This window comes from Acanthaster planci, linkage group LG08, assembly GCF_054643075.1.
Source record: "Acanthaster planci isolate LZ-2023a linkage group LG08, COTS_SCS, whole genome shotgun sequence".
In the NCBI taxonomy this organism is placed as follows: domain Eukaryota; kingdom Metazoa; phylum Echinodermata; class Asteroidea; order Valvatida; family Acanthasteridae; genus Acanthaster; species Acanthaster planci.
Window position 1 is genome coordinate 4,774,230 of NC_141784.1, and position 27,654 is coordinate 4,801,883.

General features: G+C 39.7%; 1 protein-coding gene across 18 annotated transcripts in view; it reads left to right on the forward strand.

Annotated features, from left to right (window-relative positions):
• Positions 1-27,654, forward strand: part of LOC110974521 (uncharacterized) — a 46,708-nt gene that overhangs the window by 8,821 nt on the left and 10,233 nt on the right. For 6 of the 18 annotated variants that reach the window (XM_087139698.1, XM_087139701.1, XM_087139707.1 and 3 more), the window contains 7 exons: positions 13,394-13,755; positions 14,919-15,072; positions 15,327-15,448; positions 16,327-16,425; positions 18,976-19,071; positions 20,594-20,689; positions 23,488-23,583. In XM_087139698.1, coding sequence (XP_086995824.1) covers positions 13,394-13,755; positions 14,919-15,072; positions 15,327-15,448; positions 16,327-16,425; positions 18,976-19,071; positions 20,594-20,689; positions 23,488-23,583 — 1,025 coding nt within the window. Of the gene's footprint in view, positions 1-13,393; positions 13,756-14,918; positions 15,073-15,326; positions 15,449-16,326; positions 16,426-17,031; positions 17,209-18,975; positions 19,072-20,593; positions 20,690-23,487; positions 23,584-27,654 lie in introns of all 18 variants that reach the window. The other 12 variants (XM_087139700.1, XM_087139703.1, XM_087139702.1 and 9 more) reach the window with 7 other exon arrangements.

Consider the following 27,654-nt stretch of genomic DNA (forward strand, 5'->3'; position numbering starts at 1 on the left):
CATTTACTGCTCCACATGTAGTTCACGCCCCCCCTTTTGGAAAATCCAGGATCACACCCTCCCTTTGGGAAAATCCTGGATCCGCCCCTGACTTTGACAGCAGATTTGATTTGCTTTGTAGTGCATGGCTCTTCTGCATGTCGGTGTGACTATTAGGATACTGAAGAAGTTTCAACAACTTCAAATTTATTTGAAGTATGCACAATTCCTGAGTTTTCTTACATGATGTTAAAGAAAGAAAATGCTAGAAATGTACATTGTAAGTGTGCGCATTATACACACAGATAACAGTGCGGTCGCTGCATTTCAACAGTAAATTAAACTTCAGTGTGTGACAAAATGCGATCATAACCAGTGGTGGTTTCTCTCACTTTGTGGTGAAGGGGGAAAAAAAATCCTCAAACTAACAATGAACTGCAGCTTTTTGTTTCCAACTGATTGCACTTTTAATAAATGTAACTGGCATCCACAGAGATGACAGTGAATAAAAGTAAGCATGCTCAAGCATTCATTTCTATTCCAGAACTTTTTGTAGTCGTGTTTCAAATCTCTCAAGAACTGCCTTGATACGTAAAACCTGAGTCTGCTATTTACCCTTGAGGAGTTGTTTGCATTTGCTTTTGTGGTAAGACATTAAAAGGGATAGCGATGAATATGTCTGGCCAGTGATTAAGTCTTACGCCCACAATCATTAAATTAATTTAATTATTTGTCCCACTGATAACATCTAGCCACTCAGATCCTGGCCATGGACTGAGAATGTCTTCCCCAATGCATGGTCTCCATCCTTGAATTTATTTAAACAAAGGAAATTTAGTTAAGAATTACGGATGAGCTGCTGAGGCATGTTCTTGAGCTGATCGTGCAGTGAGCTGCCACTTTTCAGTCTATCTTTACTTGCGTCGGTTAGATACCGTAGTGGTTTAAAACAATGTTTAGTTCAGATGAATTTGTAACAGCCAAACTGCACATGATGGGAATTTCCATGTTCTATTTTAGTTTTTTGTTTTTGTTTCAGTGCAGAATTACGGGGAAAGCATGTGGCATAGAATGGTAATATGCATTTGACAAGCGTGGGATAGGTACTGATTAAGGGTCGTTTTTGATTATATTTTCTTCACGCGGAAACATGCATAGCTGTGTGGGCACTTACTAAATTGGAGAGATTTGGGTTTGGGAGCAGTGAGCAATGTTACTCACACAGTAATGATTATCCAACACCAAGGATGTCTTTGACAACAGATTTCCAAGGTGACATTGTTTGAATTCCCAGGTAGTCATCTGAATCACAGATAGTAATTCAGATCTTATCCCTAATGCTTGATTGTACTTCTGTACTTGCACACTGCATGTACCAGGTGCCCATTTATTTTTTCTTCAGCCCAGTGAGGGAGAAGCAAGAACAAAACCACAAAACCCAGGGCAGTTAATTTATCAGAGGACCAATTTCACACACGTCACGCCAGTTACTATCGACACTTTGCCAGACACCTTAGTCATGTAACCAGGATAGCCATTTCTGGTTATTCATTAATGTGCTTGCGTGCACCACTTTAATTTGATCACGTCCCCCGAGTCATCAAGACATTATGAGGCCATCCAATCAATAAGCATCTATGTGTTCGCGCAGTGCTGAGCAAGTAGAAAGCACAGCATCTGTCAATATGGACAGCCAAACTGCCATTCTCCCAACATGGCTCAAGTTTGAAGGCTTCTGTTGTGAATTACATATGTACAATATGTAGGATGCTGCACAGTTTCTCAGACATTCACGTGACAACTGTTGTCGTTGGATTTAAGGATTCCTTCCCAATGATTGTACGCTGTAGCAACACTTACCGGTATTCTTGTGGGAGTTGTTGTCATGCCAGTTGTATGGCTAAGTTTTGTTGCCTGAATTCAAAGTCTTCATTGTAGCAATGCATTCATCTCAGCGTACACCGTTGTGACTTCAAAAGAGCTGCGTTTTTTCTACAGTCACTACTCACAAGTGCCCTTTCTAGCCGTTGTGCATAATTTATGAAATTCTGGTCTATTTTCTCTCAAACTGTGTCCAAAACTGCAAAAGTACCCTTTCTTGGATTGAATGAAATTTTTCCAGGTACATACATGCACTTGTATACCCAGTACATGATGCCCATCATATTGTTTATTATGCCTGCGGTATACGGAGGGGGAAGGGAAATCCCAGCCAGTTATAAGACCGTCTTACTAATGGAGTTTCATGTATGTGTGTGTCAACCCATCTGTTTTTTTTAGGGGGGGTGGATCTTTGTTGTTACACAGAACCTGTTACCAGCAATTCACATACATGAGACTCTCAGTTGACTGATATTGTCATCTGTCTGTGTTGACAAATGTACTGTGTAGGCAGCTCTAACATGTTTAGACGTTACCACATGCAGGATTTAAGTGTCGATTTCTCCGCTCCTTGGAAAATTGGGGGAAATTGAAAAATTCTGAAATTTGTACGTGTGGTTTTTAATAGCTTGACCAGGCATACATACATGTACCGGTATGTATGCCTGTACTGATAGGTTGTGGCATTTACAATGTACCGAGTATCTTGATACTGCCACATGTATGCATCTTTTGATGGTTAGTATTGCAACTCATCCTGATGCCTTATCTTGTTGTCTTAATATTTCTTGTTCTCCTTCATGCATTTATTTTATTTATTTATTCTGGCAAAAAGACAATTTATGATGAAAGTCACAATACAAAAACACAAAAATATTAAGAATAGTAAAAGGCAGAAGCTAGGGATAGCCCAAGAAAGCTGTAATAAACAGCTTATTTCCATTGGGGTCCTCACAAAAAAGAAAAACATTTATACAATACTAAAAATATTAAAAAACACACAGGTGGTTAACAGATTTTTTTGAAAATGTGTAAAATTTTGAAAAATAACCAACAAATTTAAAATTTAAATTTTAAAATGCATGACATTCTTTCTGGCTCAGAACCTCAGGTTTATGGTGATATGCTACATGTATGCCAGGACTTGTGTATGTGGTTTCATTAACCCAACGATCGTAGCTCTGTGAATACCATGAATAGGCAAAGATGGGCTTTGTCCTCATTGAGTGAAGACAGTACTCTGTGCATGGTCTTATGGGGACAAAGGCCAACGAGTCATACTTCTTTCTTTTGCATGGCATTTGAAAATAGGATACATAGGTAGGAACTTTGTTTTCTGTTTTCTACACTGATTCATTATGTACCCTTTGTGTATTATGGCCATTCTATAAATTCTGGGTCCAAAAGTATGACATTTTCGTGCCGTGTCGTGACACCTGACCTGTGTAATTTGACATGGAAATTTAATTGAAATTGATTTCGAACCATTTCTATTTGTTTGGCAAGTAATTTGCATTAATTCGTCACTCTTGGAAATTAGAGAATGTATTCTGAACTTACAAAATCATGTGACAGGGACACAAAAAATAGACCCGTATAGAACAACCCATTAACTGATTAAACATAACAAGAGAAGCTGGATGGCTCTTATTTCAAATGAAATGAAAATGGTACACTCAGTTACATGCATGTAAATATCTGTTGACCTTTTCGTACCATATTTAAACTACCGGTACTTATGCAACGTGTGTATTTTTCTGTTCATTTGTTTCCATTTACAAACATTGCGAAAAGGTTATACCCAAAAGACTACAGGATCATACCATCAAAATGGGTACGAGGAACCTTAGGTTTGGAAACAGGAAACATAACCCTTTTATAAGGACTAATGTATCACTGATCACCGTGCAGCAAGTATCAATTATTGTAATTTTCGTAATTCAATGATGTGTCGGAAGAGCACATTATGTGAATTACCTTTTCGTAGAGCGTATTGTAAAAGCTCATAACTTCAAGTTATTGTGGATGCGCTTTAACCTACAGCAAGCCTGACTGCCTCTGACATTATAATCCTGACATCACCCTAGAAACGAGCCTTCGCATTCTAATTAATGGACACTGTAGCATTTCTAGTAGGGATACGTGGGCACTGGATCTACGCATGTTGAATGGATACAGCAGTGCGGACTCAAACAGTGCAGTGCTCATGAATGTCGTGTCATTTTATTTATGCTTGGCCAAAACCAGGCACATGTATAAGGAAGCTTGAAATTGAACCTTTATCCTGGTTAACAGTTCATCACTGACGAGTGCTTCCCCCTCCCCCAGAAAAAGTGCCTCCCCCACCCTGGAAAAATTACAAGTATTACCCATTCTAGCTGCTCACATTGTGAAGTGGCACATATAGGTACCAGTACATGTGTGTGTAATAATCAGAGAGATACTTGTTAAAATAATGCAGTAGTGATAGTTCTCAAATGTCATGCAGTTGTACTTAATTTCCAGAAATTAGGGTTCCATTTTTTTCGTGACCCTGTCTTATCTGACATATGATTTCATAAGTTCAGAACATTTTCTAATTTCCACATTTTCTAATTTATGCAAGTTACCTGCCAAACAAATAGTAATAGTTTGAAATCAATTCTGGTGATATTTCCATGTTAAATAAAAAAAGGTCACATGTAACAGAGACACAAAAGTGTCACACTTTTGGACTCCTAATGTCTGGAATTACCTTTATACATGTTCATACATGTACAGTGAAATGCAGACATGGATTTGACCTTATTCCCTATGTGCGCAGGTTGATCTAATTTCACCCAAAACTGCTGCTTGTGAAGGTTGTTGACAAGGTCTGCCACCAGCCTTGATAAAAAAATTGATCATAAGTAGAACCTTGCATGTGTTAGTGACCATGCAGCCGATCACGGTAGTTATTGTGTGGAGTTCTTGTTAACTTAGGTCTCTTCATGCTTGTGCCGGTTTGCTCGTGAATATTTTACAATATTTTTTGGGGGGATACAGCCAGGAAAACTCTTTTGAATTGTGCAAGTTAAATACAATTCTCTGTCCTGAGACCCACTTTTTATGCTGTTTAGATTTTGTTCAAAAGGGTTCAGTGTTAGAGGATAGGATTAAAATACAAATAAATATCATTTCCAACTTTTTTTTTTGCAGGCGCTGGTAAATTGTGAGTTTGATTGGAAAAAAGAAATTGAAATTAGTTGAAATTGTGTTTTGTTGTGATTCCTTTTGATCTGTAGACTGAAGGATTGCCTGAATTGCAATTTAAAATTACATGGAAAGAGAAAGTGATACGCAGTTGGTGAGTTTTTCATGGAAGTAGTGGCTTTGGGATCAAACGCTGCCAGTTTGACCCTTTCCACCAGAAACGTTGAACTTCTAAAGGCATTATTATGTGAAGAACATCACTTCTCAATGTCAGAAAATTTGGTTGGGAAATTGTGGGTTTGGTTGCCTGACAAATAATTTTAACGAGTGTCTTGAAAAGGTGGTACTGTTATATCTCAGGTACTGGTATTAAGGAAATAACTGGAACGAACTCACCGCATATGTAACTGTCAAACGCGTAACAAGCGGGCTGCCATCTTGGAACCCTTTTCTTTATTCAATATGTAGTTCATGTCACTCACATAACAGGTACAACTGTATCTACATGCATAAGTGCTGCTATGTTTTAAAGGAATAAATCCCAAATAATCATTAACCATCATTTTTCTACCCTTTTACTCGGAGGAATTAATGTAAGAAAAAGGTAGAGAGTACTACAAATGTTATTCTTGTAACATATTTGCTGCCAACACTGCTTTAACTAGTAATGACATTGTAGCAAACAAGTGGAATTTGTTTAAGAGGTTATATCATTCAGCTTCATGATTTTCCCACAAAATGACTAGCAAGCTTTTCAGGTGACTGCTTTTCTTGAATCGGCTGTTAGTTATGACTGTCAACTTGAGACAATCTTCCCTGCTACATAAATATGCCACCATATGTCGGCTATTGGCAGGGGGTGGCGTTTCCAACATGTCATCTGCCTGAAAAGGGATACCACTGGAGGCTGTGGTCGTAATTCAATTAGAGTGGAGTGCTCACTGTGATTTAAAATAGTTGTCTGACATGTTATGATCAGTGGAGGATTGGGTTATCTGTGGAATCGCTCTCACGGGACTAAATAAAATGTAAATCGTATCTCAAAATACCTTTACTGTTTAGAACTTTCATCCAAGTCAAAGGTATTTTCTTCTGGATTTATTATAAAATGTTGCGTGAAATTTTTTTGAAAGTAATAATGCCCGTCATATCATTCAACCAAAAATAAAATGACTTTGTCTTGTAAAATGCACTTATAGTCCAGTGTGTAACTCAAGATAACTGCAGAAATATTCTGCCTATGTACGTGCCACCTTTCTTTAAATAAATAACAAAAATATGTTTACAAAACTTGCCCATGTTTATTCCAAAGCACATAAATTTACATATACCTGTAATTCAGCTTCCATAATTACAAGTAACCACTAACTGTCTCCCCCCTCCCTGAAAAAACTCATTTCAACCACTTGTTTTCTTAAGTTGTGTTTGCTCATTTCTTGGGGGGGTGTATAAATATTTGTCATGTGCCAGCTTAGGCTTGCTGTATAGTGCAACTACCCTGGTTTACCACAGTCCTAGTCAAGCAGCACAAATGCCTTCTATGCACGGTGCACTGCCCGTCCCATGTACATGTGTACAAATGCCAAATCCTCCATCACTTGCCTGTGGAAAATGCCAGCATCACATCAGTCACACCTGGTAATTTCTCGCTAATCTGCGGGTTTGGGTTAGGGCCGGCATCCGTACCAGAGATCAAAGTGAATGGAACGACAAGGCGGGAACTTACATGTAACTGACATGGCTGAGTGGAGATTTCAGTTACCATTTGTATCGGCTGTAATAGAGGATTTTCAATCACGTGATTTTTGAGGGTCAGCATTCAATTTAGACAGATGTGCGTGGAAACGCGCACGCCTTTGAAGTCTCTCAACATTTTGCCTATAGAAATACTCAGATTTGAAAATACACGCACCCCCATGCACGTGGTATGCCTCCTGCAATGCCTTTGTCCACCATGATACATCACATGCAGAACCTCTACAGCTAGATACTTCAGTAGAACGTACTGGGTATTTCTAAATGTACATGTACACTTGGCATCCAAGTTATGGGGACCAAACAACGGTTGAATGATAGTTGTGAGGACAAATGAATGCTTCCCTACCCCCGGAACTTGCCAGGGCACTCATTTTGACACATTGTGCTACCGTATACCCCTCTGCATGTATTTGTGATAAAGTACATATATCCCTGACAATCTGTGTAAAACTAAATTCAAATTGCAGAATTCGGGACTGTGAAGATTGAACTACATGTACAGATACCTTTAAACTTACTGGTATACATGTCCTTGGTTTCCCTCTTGAAAGATGCAATGCTATTCGTGGAGCATCAATTACACTGTACCAGCTTTTAATGTACTTGTATATGTATGTACATGTATACTTGCATACACATGGACTGAAATATTCCCCAAAACAGAGATTCACTGGAATTTAATGCTGGCAACGTTAATTTTTTTTTCTGTTTGTACAAGGGTTACTGACAAAACAAGGCAAAAACAAAAAGAAAATTACTTCTGAGGTTAAAATAATGGAAAATTAAATTAATTGTGTACATTTAGATTGAAAGAAGTACACTCTTAGCGTTGCTTGAGAGAATGCTGTGTCACTTGGAGAAATCTAGTAAGTCACTTGAAGTAAACCAGACATGTTTGTGTCTACCAAGTACACGTAATTATTGATCGCGCATCACACATATGCTCTGGCCTATCCAATCATGAAACATGGAAATTTGATTTATTGGTGCAAAAGATCCCTTGCCTGATGGCAACAAATTCTCCCTGATGAGAGACTGGTTACCAAGGCAACCCAGACCCTGTTTACTGTAGCTCACACAGGTTCAGAGGCAGAGTGATTCTAGCCTGGTGCAAGTGGAATGTGGATCTGTTCACCTCTGATTGGTACCAGAGGAAGACAACCATGTACTGTACCTGTACTCATCTTTTTGTGGTTGTACTGATGCGTTAACAAAAGTTGTGCATTAATTTAATTAACTCTCCTCACACTGTACATGTACTCCAAATGTTCACACACCCAAGGGGTTGGGGTGTTAATTGAGGTCACATGTGCTCCCGCTCGCTTGCCATCTTGTTTAGAAATTGATAATGGTCATTGTCGCATCCTCTTTTCTCAAAATCTCCCAGGAAAAGCATGTCAGTTAGCTTTAAAAAGCACAGGGCCATTCATTGCCAGTGACCTGTAGTGACCAGCGTATATTGAAACAGATTTTAACAGAAGTCCATGCAGGGTATACAAATTAATGCTGTTGCTGACGTCAGGCATGAGATTTTTCAGACTTTTGTCCGAATTCAGACATTTTGAATCTGATAGAAGGCATTGTTGGTACAGGAAAAATCCACCTTTCAGGATTTTTTACCCAGTTTCAGATATTTTTAAAACTGATAATCTCATCCCTTTGATGGTGAATAGGCAAACAGAATGAACCATGTTTCCCAAAGTGATGACAAAACCATTTTGAGCTCATCTTCACAACATTTGGGTATTTTGTCTTTTTTTGTGATCACAAGCACCTTAGAAGTATCATCTATAGAGGCTTTGCGTGGTGGCCATCTTGTAAGGCCATTCTTTTTGTTCTACAGGGAAACCTTCTTACATACCCTGTGGAACAAAAGCACTGGCCTGTAAGATGGCAGCCGTCAAACCCTTATAGTGTACTAATATGAATGTGCTTATATCAGAAAGGAGGTCTTTTCTGGCAAGCCTGTCAGAAGGATTACGGTATCTGTCTTGTGGGTGTTTCAGGAACAGGAACTTAGATGACAGACCCACCTTTCCTTCTACGTGTTCGTGATACACCCTAGAGGCATAATTGGATCTGTATGGATGCACATGCTGTACCAAAAGTCTTTTGAGCTTTCGGAAGTAGCAAGATTCTCATTTTCCAAATTTGGAGCCTGTGAAAACAGACCTCGATAACCCCCCCTCCCCTTTCCTGCATTAAGTAACACCCATTTCTGAGAAACTGAACATGTGGCCAATGCCATGTCTGGGCTCCCACTGATATCCCTGGAGTGTGCTGTCTGAGAAGTTGATCTCCCCCCCCTAGCATCCTACATGTACATGTACATGACTTTTGCCTCGGTGTTGTACCCATAAGTGCCGACAAATGTGTAACTGTGTATAACGAAACAAAGTGATTTGGTGCTAATAAGACAGGATATCCTATGCACCTTGGAGCCTTTGGTAGTTACTTACAGCGATGACATCATGACAGTCATGAGTCACCTCGCAGTCTATAGACAAAAGTTTCTCTAGCTGTCGTAGGCCTCTGCATGGGTAGTTTTACCAACAGGATTTATGGATTCCTAGGAAAACGTGTGTGGGTCCTAGGGTAAAAATTATCTAAAAATAAAAATCCAGGGAGGCTTCATGACAGCTTGGTTTACTTTAGTATTGTGCACAATGGCAATAAAAAGGGACACACAGCATGCTTTTGTCTCTGTGCGTGGGTAGGCATTCACCGCATTAAGGGGACAAATTCTTTTGTGAGGGAAATTTGAACCGAGTTGTGGGGACATTTCTGAGTCCCCACAACATTTTCGGTCCCCACAAAAAAGGTGAAATGTCGAGTGTAACTCAGTGTACATGTATGTCCCCACTACTACAGTGCGGGATACGAGTTTGTTTCTGCGTTCAATTGGGGACCCTGAACAATAGAGGACAATGAGGTCCCCGATTGACAGAGGGTCCCCGATTGACAACTGTGTACAAAACATATGGGTGGTCTTCTAAAAAAGTTAAAGTACAAACAAAAGAGGAACCATAGGGGGTCCCCAGTTGCAGGCAAATACACACTTGGATGTGTGTGCCTGAAGCAGTGCTGTCTAAGCAACTACATGTAGCGAGCGAAGTCCATATCTACTGACAGGTCATTTGATAGATGTCGGGAGGGATAAGTACATGTACATGTATGGCATTTTCTGGTTTTTGTGACCTGTGGAATGTGCCAGTACTGCATCACTCTTGGAAATCAAAGAGTGTGCTTTAAATTTGCAAAATTATGGATGTCAGAAATGACAGGGACATGTCAAACGTTGGACCCCAGATTTACAGGATGGCCCATATGCCAGTAGACCCTGCCGGGCTTTTCCCTTGGTCTAGAAACCGAGATGATTTGAAAGTCGATTGGCACTGCAAATGTCAAAAGATAAACAATTGGATACCTCAGCTTCACTGTGAAGCGGTATCCCTGTGTTTGATCTTTGCGCGTAGTGCATAACAAATACTGATGCATGTACATGTATGAATGATTTATTTGGTTGTTGTTTGCGGATACTTGATTGCTAGAAGTAGATGAATGGAAGGTGCCTTATTCATGTTAAACGTTGGATTCAGAGTGTTGCTTGCTCATGTACATGTACAATAGTTTAAGTAAATCTTGAAGAGCAGTGTAAAGGGAGGTAGAGTTCACTGTTTAGAGCAAGATTCAGAGGGTCTTTGTACCTAAGGTTACATTGTCGGTTGATATGTGTGCACATGTGGGACACTTACCCAGATGTTTACCAAGTTTTGATATAGAAACGGATCGTAATGTCACTTGTTCAGTTTATTACGGCTGCCCAGAAACCTTCCGAGAGTGTTTTTACAAATGGGTCATTCCATGAAGTTCGGGCACAGTTTGTGACAGCGTCCCTTGTTACATCAGTGAAAATAAACATCTTTTTTCCCTGCATGTGGATTCTAAATTGACATTGTTCTAAATCTTGCTAGGTTCTTGTAGTGGTGTGCTTCATCTTTGCCGAATAATAATGACTTACTCTGTTGTAATGTGGAAATAATGGGCAATAAAAGTTACTGATGTAACAAGGGACGCCGTCACAAACTGTGCTCGAACTTCATGGAATGACCCAAATACTAATAGAGGTCTTGTCAAAAAATAAGATACGTGCAAGTGCCAGTCACATTTTGCCTGAAAACATGCCTTTTGGATTGAGCCCCCACTGTTCTGATGAATCTTTTCAACAGTTGGAGGATGCAGGACTACTCGGACAGACATGTATGTTTGGGTTAAGGGTCATAATATAAATTAAGGGTCCACAAGTGTGACATTTTTGTGTCCCTGTTACACCTGACCTGTGTAATTTGCCATGGAAATATCACCTAAATTGATTTTGAACTGTTTCTATTTGTTTGGCAGGTAATTTCCATTAATTCATCACTCTTGGAAAGTAGATAATGTGTTCTGAACTTACAAAATCACATGTCAGATGTGACAGGAACATGCCAAAAATTGGACTCCTAATTTATAGACTGATCCTTACATTTAAGTCTGAGTTTATGTGTAGATGCTGGCTCTGTGTGTGCTCATTTGCTCAGAAAGGCATGAATTATAAAGGTTTTTTCCCCAGAAATATTGATATTACTTGCAGGTACATGTATACGTACCGGTATTTTGTGCTGGTGTGGGTTGTGAAAGTACTTATTCTGTAGAGAGGAACGCGGGACATTTCACCTAGTTTGTGGGACCAAAATGTTATGGGGACTCAGCAATGTACTTGCACGTCCCCACAACTCAGTCCACATTTGCCTCACAAAAGAAATTTCCCCCATAACCTGGTAAAGGCCTACCCATGTAATGGACACGTCACTGGGTTTGGCTTTCAGTCATAATTTTAAGTTCACTCAGTCCGAAGCATTCATGTTGCACTTCAGTATTGATTCAGTGCTCTTCATGCATAATGATAACGGTATCCTGTAGGACATGCATCTGGTCGATGGTGAAGAAATGTGAGTGCCTAGGTTTAAAGGCAGATGTGAAGAGTGTTACATCTCCAGGACGTTCTAAGTACCGGTAGAACATACATGTACATGTACATGTGCTCAGAAAACCCACAGGAGTCTGCCCACAGTGATTTTCTCTGGGCAATTTGACGTTTTCTTTGAGAGTGTTTGTATAATAACTTATGTTGGGGAAAAGGACATGTACACGTAAGGCATGTAATTTGGCATGAATCAGTTTAACATTAATTGAATTAATGCCATCCTTTCTGTCCAAGAAATTTCATTTTAAAAACAGTACCATTCAATGATAGAGTGCATTTAGTTCCGGATTTGGGACTACCTTTTATAAAGCCAAACTAGTCACACTTAAAAAATTTATGTGGTTCGTCAAGAAGCTCATTTGAATTATAATGTTAAACAAAAGAGGCATAAAAATACATTCAAATCACTTCAACACATCAAAGTCCAAGTCACAGTGTTTAACAATTCCATGTGTTATTTGCTGACAGTGTACACATAGAAACAGTTTGAGTTCAATAACTAATGAACCATTAACCTTAACCCCTGGGGACCACTGAAATCCTGTATAACCTTGTTGGGTTCAGCACGGTTAGGCAGGGACCATTGAAATCCTGCATAACCTTGATGGGTTCAGCATGGTTAGGGTAAACCCTAACCCCCTAGGGACCATTGAAATCCTGCATAACCTTGTTGGGTTCAGCATGGTTAACCCCCTAGGGACCATTGAAATCCTGCATAACCTTGTTGGGTTCAGCATGGTTAGGGTGAACCCTAACCCCCTAGGGACCATTGAAATCCTGCATAACCTTGATGGGTTCAGCATGGTTAGGCTTAGCTAATAGTGTGATGAGTGTAGCACTTGAAGAAATGCTCTAACACTTTAAACTTGAAGGTTTGAATTTCATCAATCACTATTCACGAGCTAACAACATTCAAACATTGCCAGATACCGGTAACTGCATTACTTTACTAGTGTGCTACAATGGTAAACTTTGAGACGCTGGTGGCAGCAGACCTTTTTCACAGTATTGCACGTGCTCAGAACCATGCACGCATGCTCAGAACAATGCATAACAAGGACCAGTATGTACAGGTTTGTGCTGTCACCAAGTGTCCCAAAGTCTCCCATTGCATGATGATGTGCTTACCTGCCTCTTTGAACTATGAGTATAAGCTAGAGTAATCTTTTTCATATTTGATGGTGGAGTGCCCTTGGTGTTTTTACAGAGTGCGTATCGGTACATGGAAGTTTAATACATAAATAATGGAATTAATCTAAGAAGCTCACGATGAAAGCTGGGGTGATGGAGTACTGTATACAACCTGTATTGGCCATTAGCATAGACTTCAAATGCACTTGACAAATGACTATCCACTGGTTTACAGTTTTGAATATCGTCCAGACAGTGTTCTCCCTGTTTCCCTGAAAATTTAACAAGAGTTTTTCTCCCGTACTTTCAAGTTGCTACGTGTATTTCTTCATCCTTGTGTTCTCTTCACAGATTTCTATAAAGAACAGGCACTTTTTAGAAATGTTTGGTTTCACTGGATTTTACACATGTGTTAAAATTACCGTGTGATTACCTTATTTTAACCAGGAGAGCCGGACGCGGCACCTTGCGAAGCTTTCAAACCCGAATCCCTGCCTAAGGAACCCCAGGGAATCACCAACCGAGTCCCCTCCCCCTCCCAGATCCCACCGCCCTCTCCACAGGGGAAGACCTCCCCTCAGCAGTCCCAATCTCCACGTAGGGGAACGCCCACAAAGATACCCTCGCTGAAGCAGCGACCGAGGTCCGTCGGTTCCTATGAGGAGACGGTGAAGCAGCGGTCGCCAAAGAGCACCATCTCCCCGCGACCTAACTCCTGCGTGATCAAATCAAGCACTGGAAGAGCTGACAGCAGTAAGGACATCTACACGGCAGGTGGTGGTGGAAACGTGAAAATCGTTGACAATAAGGTGAGGAATATGTACTGGAATGGTTTTTTTTCTTTAATTCATTCTATTTCTTTTACATTAGTAATTCTAGTAACTATTTTATGTATGTATTTACAGTGCATTTGAGTATGTCAACACAGAATTTGCAGGATGTAAATTTCATTATGTATTGTTTTTGTTTATAAAACAAACATGTACAGAAACATGTACAGAATCGTTCTATTGAATGTGTCGTCCTGAAATTATCACGTGTTCGCATGTAGCCATACAGACACAAATTGTGCATAATTTTGGAAGGCCTTCTAAAACAAAACTCATTTATCATGCGCACATAATATATAGATGAATACTTTGATGGTGTCTCCATGGTGTCTCAGGGGCTATTTTTGTTATTTTGATTTAGTTACAAGGAATGCACAAAAGGTTTACTCGAGCCTTCTGAGGATACATTGAAGCATAACTTCTATTCTAACGTCAGGTCACATCCCCCTAAAATGGAAGACAGGTGGTTGTAGCTCTCTCGAGCAGAAGGAATATGGTACTTTTTGACATTTTCGCAAAAATGGTTCCTCCTTAATTACCTCACAGTGGCACAAAAAGGAGTCCATCATTGTAATTGCTAAGCAGCAACTTTGTCTGCATAGAATAACTGATTGTTTTTTGAAAAGGGTTTTAAAGCTGGTCAAATCCACAAGGCATTCTGGAAATTAAAGTAAGTGTACATGTTCACTGTGTCGAAAATCCAAGTTCAACCTCATCCGTAGCAGAGAAATATAGTGCGTTTTCAAGTGGTGATACATGTTATTTTCACTCAACTTGAAGTGTTTTGCATTAAAGTGGAGCACATTCGCAAGGCTTCATACTGAACTTTTTGAGTTGTGTGGCATGTTAGAATGGATGGCTGCACTTTGTAAACATTCTCACTGTTAAACCCTGACTCCCCAGAGTGATTTACTAGGAACCATACCCATTCACACAAATTCCAACACCATATGGTAAACTGTGCACAAAAACTGTTGGACTCTTGTTTATTTTGGGTATGCCTGAACCCATGTTAAAGCACAAGCAGTTTAGGGGTACAGTACCCAATGCCACAAATTCACATGCTTTACTGGTGTTCAATTCTGTGTGGTTAGGGAAGGTTAGGGTCAACGACTTCAAACTTTGGTTTCTCGTCTCTACAGCTCGACATGTCTGGAGTCAAGCCACGTACCATCAGCCACTCAAATCACAAGCCAGGAGGTGGCAATGTCAAGATCTTTGACCAGAAAATGGACTACTCTCACGTCAAAGCAAGAAGTGATATCGGCAGTGGAAAGACCAGCCCCAGGAGATCCAGTAAGAGTTGGTTTCATTTTACAATACCAATTACAATACAAAAGATTTTATATGTTCTTATCATTACATCTAGCCATTGACCACTTTGACCACATTGACCGCATTGGCGTTGTTCTTTTTTTTTTAAAGTCATATTGAATTAACAAAGACAAGAGATGGCCAGATACACAAATGTTTTCAGTATGCTCTCTAAAAACATGACTGGTCTGAAAAAAAAAATCAAATTTTTTGTTTAAATCTTCCCTGTTATCCAGCTTCTTCGGAGCCCACATCTCCTCGTATCAAGACAGCGCCCAACCCACTTCCCAACACTAAGAATGTTCAGTCCAAGATTGGCTCCAAAGATAACCTCAAGCACACCCCAGGAGGAGGCAAGGTGAGGAAGGAAAGTTGGAAAGGGGATTTCTAAATGAGCCCAGCACCAGGCTCACATCTGAAGGGAAACAAATTCCATGTGTATTCATTTCAGCCTCTCGTGACAGAGAAACTTGCCGCACGGTTTTTCTTCTCCCCAAAAAGTCATCCACTTATCATTGCAAGAGCAGGTCGCTTTTTCGTCACAGGTCGTTAGGATGTTCTCTTCTGTTCGCTTCCACCCCAATGCTTGAACATTGAAACATCTCCCATGGAATAGAAGGAAAACTATTATATTGCCCTGTTCCTGAAGATTGTTTACCTTTTACATTATCAATTGCATGCAGGGTTACACAGAAATGACTGACAAAGTACACATATTTTACCTTGAACATTGATGGGTAATGTAGGCCCTACGGTACTGTATGTTCCACACGGAACCCAAAGGAAGAAGAAGAATGATGGGTAATTTGCACTTTGGTGTTGAAACTGCGTTATGAAATTTGTGAAGGATGCTCCAATATGGAGTACTTATCAGAGAGTGTTAGGAGAAATGTCCACTGCTGGTCAGATGTGACTGAAAGATTGTCGCACAATAGCCTATGCCTCACCGCCGATTGTTGGGTTGCAGTCATAATGACTACAGCTGGCTAGTTTCTCACTGTTTCTACCTGACCATAACAACTTTGACATCTTCAAGTACTTTGCACTTTCTCGGACTTTTAATTTTTTTTTTTTTTGGAGTGTGGGTAGTATACATGCAGTGTATGTACTGCACTTTGCCTTTTTCAAAATGAAAACATTAAAGGTGTGCCAAAAGCTGACATTGAAAAGTACCCATTTGGAAAACACAACCACAAATGAAGTGTTGATTCCTAGACTGTTCCATTTTGCCTACAGGTGAAGATACAGTCAGAAAAGGTTGATTTCAGCACAGTACAGTCGAGGTGCGGTTCCCTGAATAATTCCAAGCACAAACCCGGGGGTGGAAATGTCAAGGTACGCATTGGTTGAGTCACTGTGGTTTACATGTATCCATTGTAGCAAAATTATGGACTGCAAAAGAAAAAGAGGAAAATGTAGTATGTTTTACTAAAAATGCATGATTATAGTTGTAGATTTCATTTTTTGGTTTTGTTTTTGTTCATTACTCTTTTTGTTTTTGTTCAGTATTCATTCGTAATACCTTCAATGTGGAATTCAAAATTGTGTAAGGGTACCTTGTTATGAAAAGATGGTCAGACAAGTTGTGAGATGACTTATTGGCCAAGTTCTGTGAGATCGAAATAAAATACTGCCAGAATATGTGTGCCACCACAGTGGACATCCCACTACTAATATCTCAAAACCCTTTTGGTTTCCTCAGACACTGCATTCTTCCTAAACTGAAATTTTGCTTTTTTTTTAATACCTTGTATTAATTAATTTTTGTTTCGTAAACACTTTCTTGGCTGATTTTTTTTACTGGTGCTTCATAACAGTGTGTTAAATTAGTAACCGCATAACACCTTACTTCCAAAGTAACCCTTTCTTTGTAAGTTATAGCCTGAACTACGAGTACTCAGCAAAATGTCTTGTTCCCCCTCATTTCATGAACCATTCCAGAAGCAAGCTGATAGTGACAGGAGCAAGAACTCTACATTCGTTATTTGCATAACAATGGTCAAACAGGACCCTGATAACAAGTCCCCTGCCCTAACCCCACCCCTCCTGGACATGGATGGACGCAGAGCCAAAAGTGCAGGGCCTGGGCCCCAAAAGCTCAGACGCCCTCGTCAGAAGGTGATCTCGCATCCGTGAATGCACTTTGTTTGCAGTGGGCTGGGTCAGCTTTTTAAAAGAGTTGTTGGTCTGCAGTTGTTAGGCAGTGATTTCTGTGAGTTGGAAAAAGCAGTTCAGTAGATTTAAATTTGGCCAGCTTTAGCACTTGGGGTGTAGGATAAGTCATGACATCACCACTGTACATGTACATGTAAGACCGTGGCCTGGGCTAACCGATAACATAAGGGTTTGACTAGTGGTTACATTACCGTGGTAACCATAGTTATGCCTTTGTATTTCCTTTGAGGTTGATCAAAATGTGGAACAGTGAAGAAGTAGATTCTAAAGATATGAATTGACTTTGAAATCATCTAGCGAATATTTTAAATCTGAAATGTGCTTTGAAACAGAGAATTGTTTGGACAGTGAATCAAAATTCGGCCCACTACACAATGCAGAATATGTCATCAAGTGAAATTATTTTGCTAGGAAGTACCGTTATGTGGCATCATACAATTATCCAATTGTATTGTAATTTTTGTATGTCTGACCGAGTATCAGTTGAGATGCAACACAAACTGGAATATTACATTTCCAACCCCTTGATAGTAGTCTTGTGTTTCATGGCATCAACCTGCTTACACAAGCATCTTTGGTACCAGTTACTTTGAAGAGCTTGCATTAACCCCTCTAATGTCACCCTACTAATTTCACACTTTGCTAAATTTTAGATGGAGCCTTGCTTTTTTGTGTGGTTGTCAGATCATTTCTCCAACTCCTGACAACTCTGTAATGTGGTTTCTTTAGACTAACGTTTAGCTTGAACTTGATTTTACACCAATAACCGTAAAGTTAAATTGTTTGTGAGCACTCATGTCAGCAGCCTTTTTTATCGTGAACTTTGTTTAACGGCATTTATCGCAGCTACATGTATGCTCAAACATGGAGAATTAACGCCTTTCCACATGCTGTGAGACTTGTTTTCTTGCAGATGCAGAACAGGTTTCAGGATCTCCAAGATAGACCTACCGATCCCCAGTTAACAAACAAACTCTGCTTCTGAAACACCAAATGTTTGCAAACCATCACCTTGCAGTAGGCCTAATACATGAAAAGCATACACACAGGGGGAGGGCCTGTTTGTTTCATGGGGATCCAGATCGTGATCAGTAATCTGAGGTTGGTCCATGGACGCCAGCCAGAACCTGTCTAATGGATAGCGCGAATCAACTATGGGATAACTGATCGCGACCCAGATCCATGTGAAACAAAAGGCTTATAGAGTTGATGTTTCTTGACCATTAACCCTAACAATCCTCGATCCTTCAACAGGTAAAGGATTGTGTAGACTGTTAATTATCAAGGATGGCAACGTAAAGGGTAAAGCATGAAATGTATTCCATCCAGAGTCATTTACATGTTCTCTGAACAAAATTGGTTCTAGAAGGATATATGTAGAAAACACACAAGGAGACAAATGCCATTGATATGGACACTGAAGTGTCCAGTAAAATCCTGTCATTTTGAAAACTGACCAAAGAAAAAGCATGTGAAAATTGTTTGATTATCATGAATTCAGTTCTTAGCATTGTGAGATTTATATCCGCAAATTCAGTCAACCGAATGACATTTAAACACTGCCTTGCACGTAGACCTTTTCTTCACATTGATTTTTCCTGTTGTTTTTGTTCAAAGGGACGATCTGTTGATGCATTATACCCTCTCCATCGGCAAGTACAGCAGTGATCCTAATCAATTCTTGTCACATACTTTCCGTTAATCCTGCAGATTTTTGATCAGAAGTTAGACATCAGCATGTATGTTAGGAGCCGTGTAGGCTCATTAGACAATTCATACCATACACCAGGGGGCGGGAACCTCAAGGTAGTTTTTGAATATGCATGTCCATTTTGATTTCATTTGCATAAGTCTCACCTTTTACTTTTTTCTGCTTTGAGGGCAATTCAACAATATGCTAGAAGGATCTTGGGCTATGAATTTTAGTTGTTTTTTTATGTTTTTGTTTTGTTCTTTGAAGTTCTTGCTTTTGGTTTGGTTTGTGTATATTTTCTGAGGAAAGAGGAAAAATATGATAAAACTGGGGGTTTGAAAAATTTAATAAATCACATCAGAAGTTTGACCATTGACAAAGTTTTATTTCAATATAATTATATGCATGTTATTAACATCTCAGTATCTCTGCTTTACATATTTAATCCAAGCCTGACCATACACCTGACCATGGCCAAAACACCCACAGGATCTTCATGACTATCACAAGGGGTATTTCACCACCTGTGCATTTCTTACAGACAGCATGTTAAAAAGAAATACCTTGTCTTAGTAAAAGCTACACCTGATTTCTTTGGTTTGTGCATTCTCATGGTCAAGCTGTGCATGTACCAGCCTTAAGCACAGGACATCATTTAAAAGTAGAAGCAACATTCTTTTCAGTAATGACACCTGTACCTCCGTAGCATTTCAGTTGTCATGCATAACTTGGCACCACTGACTTAAAACTGTCATACGAAATTAAGGTTGGATCACCTTCATCTTGAACTAAATCAGTTGAATAAAGTCAGCATCAGTTAGCTGGCACTGGAGATGAAGGACCTCCATATTAGCACTAAAAAGGGACGACTGGGATTCTTCTATATCATTGAAATTAGTTTGTGAGTGAAGTAGCTTCTGACATGTCTGATTTGTATCTCATCCACCTGTCTGATTTGTATCTCATCCACCTGATGCTCCATTTGTTCTCCTGTTTAAGCGTTGGACAGTATGTCCAATGCTGGATGTTGATGGTTGGGATGCAGACTAATTCCATACTCAAATGTTGCCTTGCAAAAGGAGATTTAGTCGCAGGTGTTTTGATTGTGGAGGGGGGGAACGGGGACAAATCAGACCTAGCTGGAAAAGCAAGTTTTTCATGATCGAAATTCAGTGACAGAACAAGAATTTATGGAATTTGAAACTTTCTGTCTGTTTGCCACATATGTGCCAACCTCAAGTTGCGAATCACAATTTCTGGACAATGCTACTCACTTTTAAAAGCATGACCCTTGAAATGTATCCAAGGTACTATAGTCCCTAGCTGGCCAGCAAATGTAAAGTTTGTCCATATTAACCCTATAGAGTAGGATTGCCTTCTTGAAAACATGCTGTGTTCATGTTGAATGAAATAAGTTTCACAATTCTGAGCACAGCGAAATTACGAACACATTTGCCAAACTCATGACTTACAAATCCTTTGAATAACCGTATGTGCTATGAAAACTATCAGCCTGTTGAAAGTGCTTGTTGGGAGATTTTGAATGTGCATGGAAGGTAGCGACACTGTAGTTTATCTGCTTGTGAGCACATTTGATCAGTCACCAACGTAATGACGGTTTTCCCTGACCCTTAGATATATGACGAGCACTTAACCTTCAAAAGGAAAGCCCTGAGTCGAATTGGATCCTTAAGCAATGCTCACCACCGTCCAATGCCCAGTTCCTTCAAGGTAGTCTGCATCTTGGCACAGGGCATGATGGGAATGAAGATGCATTGTGTATTCTGTTGGTTCATGAGATAACACTGTAAGAATGGCAAACCGTATCCCATAGTGCATCAGTCATTTGGCATCAGTTAACCGTATCCCACAGTGCATCAGTCATTTGGCATCAGTTAGCATGCGGGAAATACTTTCAGGTTTTTTTTTTTCTCATTATGGGTTGGATGCAGAGGGTTTATTGTCTTATTACAAGTTGATTTTATTTCATTTGCATTTTTCGGGCATTGTTTTGGGCTTTTTTGTTACGTTTTGTTTCGTATTGCATAGTAAATAAGAAATTTGCAGGGGTTGTTGGGAAAAACTAACAATCCAATAAACTTGTATTCGCGTTTATAATATTAAATGCATGGATGTACAGTTACATGTATGCCATAATCCCATGCGCAGGGATAGTAATAACAGCGCCTTGAGCACCTTCACACGTGGTGGATATGTTTCACGCTTTATAAATGGCCATTATTATTATCATAATTAAATACAACATTAATCTTTGCATATACAGATATTATTTTTCTCTTCTGTGGCTAATTATACATCACAGGTGTATACAGGACCTGCAAATCCTCTGCTTCTCCCTATGGGTGCACCTTGCAGACATGTCTATTTGTACCATTTACTTGACAGTAGAGGACAGGTGCCAGACATTTTTTCAATGGCAAATTTTATTTTCTTCAAGGGGGAGTATCGTAACCAGGTTTTTCTTAGGAACAGAAGAATTGCAGGGTCAAATTTTTCAACATGCAGATTGGAAGAGTGTGCATTACAAGAGAAACGGCCCAAATTACCATCACATACGAGTACAAGACTGACCTTTGCAGGCTGGACTGAAGGTTGGAGTGATGTTGCAATCATCATTGTGATAACATGTCATTGTCCATAGGACAATGACAATGATAATGTCCATGGACACGGACATGGACATTATAGTGTACTTCTCCACTTTGTACATGTACATATAGTTGGAAATACTTATCAGCAGGCACACAGTAAAAATCTATGTAATTTCTTTGAAAAGTGAAATTGATGAATGGTGCCAATATGACCCTATGCATGGACAAGTATTTGAAGTCTAATTTTGCTGTTTACTCGCCAAAATGTCTTCAGTTTCCTGCACAAAATCTGCAAATGAACAGGCTGTCGGAGTGACAGCGCCATTGTCTTCATTGTTTTTTAGCTTTATGTAACTGGGCTCATGTCAAATAATTTGGATATCTCATGCGACATCTATTTACATGTATGTTCAATCATCCGCATTATGAATAATTGAGGTATGCCACTTTCCAAGTGATTTGCTGATTTCCTTGTTTGTAATGAACTTGGTTGATACAAAATCCTCGCATGCGTTCACAGACTTATGCAGGTGTGGTGAGGGACCCTCCCATGCGTTCACAGACTTATGCAGGTGTGGTGAGGAACCCTCGCATACGCTCACTAGCTTATGCAGGTGTGGTGAGGGACCCTCGCATACGCTCACTAGCTTATGCAGGTGTGGTGAGGGACCCTCGTATGCGTTCACAGGCTTATGCAGGTGTGGTGAGGGACCATCGTATGCACTTACAGGCTTATGCAGGTGTGGTGAGGGACCCTCGTATGCGCTTACAGGCTTATGCAGGTGTGGTGAGGGACCCTCGCATGCGTTGACAGGCTTATGCAGGTGTGGTGAGGGATGTAATTTCTTTTGCATTCCACAGTCCCCACAATTTTCACCAGTCTCCAGATAAAACAATTTCTAACAACCAGTCTCTTCTTTGGTGGTGATGGGATAGCTCAGTAATGATAATAATAATAAAAAATAACAAACACTTGTCAAGCGCCATCTACATGTATCTCGTAAACCATTCTGAGGCACTGTATTATCGTTATCCCTGCACATTGGGCTCACATCATCTGAACATTCCTGAAACCATCTCAGCTCCCTGGGGAGTATACGAGTCCGATGCAGCCATTTCTGCGCAAACGGATAACCGGGTCTGCCCTCACAGGTACCCATTCACTCCTGGGTGGAGAGAGGTACAAAGGAGTAAAGTGACTTGCCCAAGAACACAACATGCTGTCATAGTCATGATCACAGCAATGAGTTACATACTCCGCATACTTGTACATGTGTATCAAATCCCATGATGGCAATTTTTATATCCTCTCATTCTCGTACAGATGGAATAGATGAAAACTTCTCTCTATTTTAATTCTGCAAAGTCAAACCAGCAAGTGAAGGAACAGTGAATGAAGTTTACTGCCAGTATCCTTATGTCTATGGCAAAACTCAATGTCTTCTGTATTTAAATCCACAGGCAGGATTTCTGTGAAATTTCATTGTAGGTTTAATGTAGCCTCTCCACGACACTACAAAATGGTACCACTCTATCAAACGTATGGTGAGCCAGAGCGGACAAAATATGTAACATATATGACAATGCGTGAATTCCCCTAATTTCCCTGCTTTAAGGATCAGTCACCACCGTCAATCATAATTTTTTTGTGAGGATCACTTTTAATAGTAATTTGAAAAGAGTAACTACATGGTATTATATAAGCGTTGAACACTGTACAAAAAGTTTAGTCATACCAGATAATGAGGATTTGATTTTTCCTTTGCAGAGATAAAGCAAATTATCCTTTGCTGCTATACCCAGGAATATCTATTTGGGATTGCAGTGTACATGTACCTTTTGACTCTCTGTAACAATTGGCTGTCCATAAACCCATCGAGATCAGGGGTTAAACTCTACCCCCTGTTGTTCCCCCAGATTCTGGACCAGAAGGTGGACTTCACCTCCAAAGTCCAGAGCAAAGTGGGATCCTTGGAGAAAGCTAGTCACACCCCTGCTGGGGGTCAAGTCAAGGTCAGATTTAAATAAGTATAGGTCAAGGGTCAGAGGCTCATCCAGTCACACTCGTGCAGCATATCAATATCATTTACTGTAATTTTTTTATTGATCATTTTTTAATGAAGTTTGAATTTGGGGACAATCTATTTTGACCTTGCCAGAAAACAGAAAAGAAATGTTTCATGAGATGAGTCATTTTACAGTTTCATGAAATCAGATCTGTGGCAGATCAGACAGCTGAAAAATTACAAGTCAAGAATGAGTCACCAGCAAAGAATTATGTTTTTTTTTGTTAGTTGGCACTTAAATTCTGGAAGATGCAGTTTTTTTATGCAACACTTTCACATTCGATACAAGTATCAAATTGTTTTACAGTAAGTCTTACTCAGTAAACAGTTGCGATTCTACTAATGAAAGGCATTGATTTAAAGATATTTTTCTGCTGTACTGGATGACCCATGACGTGAGCATGACCTTTGACATCTGAGCATGTGTAGATGAGTGACTGCCATGGGTACATATTCTAGAATAATGCAGAGGTTCCACCAAGCTATTCCGAGCCTATCACCGCTGGTTGTCATCATTTGGCCTAATACATATGTAATGCATAGAGGGTTCTGGACAAGTGGAGAAATTGTGTAGACCCGCGTGTACCCTCTCACCAGAAAAACACCTGTGCAGTTGACCTGGTTGATGTGACTGTGCCTCCTCATGAATGTAATGTATGCAGATTCTCTTGAAAGAAGTGAGGGGTTGTTAAAGAGAAATGAGGACACGGGGAGTCCTTTGGTTGTGTGTTGGGAGAGCATTGGCACAACAGGGGGGTTTATTAATCTTGATAAATGAAATGGGCTGGTGGAGAGACTGATGTGGGGATCGGTAAGCATCAGAGAATTGCGATCGGTGATCAATGGGTGATCTCTGACCATAGAAAATCGTTTCAGAAAATACAAGGGTATTGATAACCATTAACAGAGGGGAAACTATCCAGCTTTCTAAATCATTGAACTTGTAGGCACAGGAATACGCCATGAGCGTCATACATGCGCAAAGGTATAGACCTACATGCGACACGGGACATGTTTGATTTGAAGGGTGCCTATTTTCGACACCTCGTGTGGCGTGACTTATTTCGTTCAGCCCAAACACTGAAAGTTACAACACTAATGGATTCATAACAGTTCAAACAATAACTAGTAATTAACAATGAGAATAATCATAGGGTTTACCATTAACAGTAATCATAGATCTGGGTTTTAGAACAGAAAATTTGTTGCTCACCATCCTTAGCCAGCCCCGCACTTTCCATTTCCCGGGGTTGCTACATGTAAGTCGGTTCATGGCAGGTTCGCATGATGGCACCCTTTATTACTTAAATCGCAATAGCGTTGACCCAAAAAGTGTTTAGGTGCATATTGAAATGCGCATGTATGAGGAGAAGTGAATATAGGGATGATTTAATTTACACTAGAAACAAAAAACCTCAGAGAGGATGCAGTCTGTTAGTTTGCACAACGATGTTGTCATTTCTCTTCCTTATTTTTCATTGGAGATAAATTTTCATTTCTGTTTGATTGCCGTACCATGCTTAAAATATCATGCTTCATGGAGACATTGCTTGTTAGACGTAGTAGATACCTGTCCCTATCATCTGCTGTGCAGAATGGACAATTAATTTGTACTTGCTGATGTGTTTATGAATGCTCCATGTACGTTTCAGTTGTGGTAATTTTAGACTTGAAAAAATGCGAGCCGACTGAATGAAATAAGTTCAATTAGTTGCAAGTCACATAGGCCACTTTTGAGATAGACCTTTAAAATTTCTTCCACAGTGTAGGAGAACTCAACATCTCTCATCCACTTCATGTCCATTTTCAGCCATCAGGCTGACTGGCATTGGTATCAACATGATTCATGATGCTAACGAGTTCAGTTTGCTCGGTAGAAAATGAGACCAAAATTGCAGGGGAAAACTTCAAGATTTATATGTTAATTGCATGGAGTCTGGTCACATTTGAACAATGAATATGACCCAATTAGGAATGCAGTACTATGATAGCAATCAGACAAGTAAATCCTTCCGAAAGGACATTATTATTTGCTCTGTGGTTGTCATTTGAGGGCGCTAACTACATTTAGTGCTAAACTGAACTGACCCCATTGGTTTATACACACCCTCTGACTCTAACACCAACTGCAATACATTTCCAGTGCCTTAATAGACACCTCATAAAGCCAACTAATAGAGACCTTCAGTTGTCAGGCTTTCTCTCCCTATTTCTTCCATTGAATTTCTGCCTCTGCTGAAGAATATATAAGCTCCTTTGTTATTCATATTTTACTTGCTTCAGAAATGTTGCATTAACTTTTTAACACACCCCTGTGCACGGAGTCCCAAAGAATGAGAGAGCTTTTTTCTAACTTAATCCAGAAAACTTAGAATTTCACTTTACTTGTGACTGACACTCAGCTTTTGTTCATTACCTTTTATACATTTGTGTTGATTTGTTGCCTTTTAATCTGCATTATTAATGTTTGGAGTGGATGTATAAATTTAGTTCATTGAAATGCCTGTATTGTTAAGAATATAGATGGATTTTTAAATATTTGATTCTCTTTATATGGATCCTTTTAGAAGAGACTGTTCAAAATATAATTTTTTCTTTACGTCAATTTTTTTTTTATCAAAAAAATTCACTTGCCCTTCAACACAAACCAAACGCATACATATTTCAAATGGCAAGTTGATTTCAGTTTTAAGTTATTTTTTTAACATCTTCTGACCCACGTTTTGAGAATAAAATCCAGACTGAGAAGCACTGATGATTTTCAATGGCCCGTAATCTCTCTCTCTCACTTTGCCGATTTCTCGTTCTCTCCCTTTGTTTCCTTCACTCCGTATATTCTTTTTTCCCATTAAGTGGGATGTATACATGAAACTTTGTCTTTAATGTGAAGGATGTAACCAGTCTGCAGTAATGACAAGAGCCTTCAGAAGTTGCACAAACCGCAGGCTAAACGGACCATGTTTGCAACTTATACCCAACTTAAGTTCATGATATAAGATTTTAAAAAATTGTTGACTGATTACCAACCATGCCCCCATCTAATCTCTCGTTGCTGACAGCGTAAGGTTTTAGTCTGTGCCTAAGTCAGTGTTGTCTGTCTTTAAAGAAATTCGAGTGTGTGTACACTGTCCACCAAACTGTACTTCTGTACAAAAAAGCTTTTGCATGACAGCTGTCTTGTAGCGCCGTTTTTTGACTCACATGGATATGAAGTTGTAGACTTTTGTGCATATCCCAGTGGAACTGAAGCAGCTGCCTCGCAGAAGCTCTGCTTATGGAGTAATTTTCAATTGCTTACAAAACACGCAACAAGCATCCTGAAGTACACATAGCGGAAGTAGTCAAATCTGCAAGCCCCCCACTTTTGTGCAATTGAGTCATACACCTCACAGCTGATTCCTAGAGTCAGCTGATGAAACACTCATATCTAATGAGTTAGTGTGGTGGTCTAACTGCTCCCACGTGCACATCAAGATTGGATGATTTTGTCTGGTTTCTGTACTCAAGAAACAACTCTTCTAATTCATTGTTCTGGCAGTGCTTCTGTGCATGTATAGAAGATTGCTCATCGTGAGATGAATGTTACAAACGTGCATGGGTATCAAGACTTACAAGAGTACTTGAAAGTGAAGCTGGTTCAGATTTCTCACTTCCTGTGCAAGGCAAGAATTTAGACGTGCGGACACATTCCGTTCATGGCTACGGAAAAGAATATCCCCTTTTAGTATAAACCAGATTTTGTACTGTCAGAAGTTTTTCCTTTTTTCCCTCAAAATGTTTGAGCAAGTATTTCATTACATTATCATCTGTTTCTGCTCTTCTGCTGTACTCGTCAAATCACTTTGGCATTTGCACGTCAGTGAAAAGCCTGTTGGGAAGTGAGAGCTGAATCATACAGCTATGAATTGCCAAGAGAATTGCTCTATGGTCAACTATAGCAAAGCAAGAAAATGTATTGTTAATAATCTGTATTAATGATGCTTGATATACTGCACACTACAGTTTGATGATGCATTGC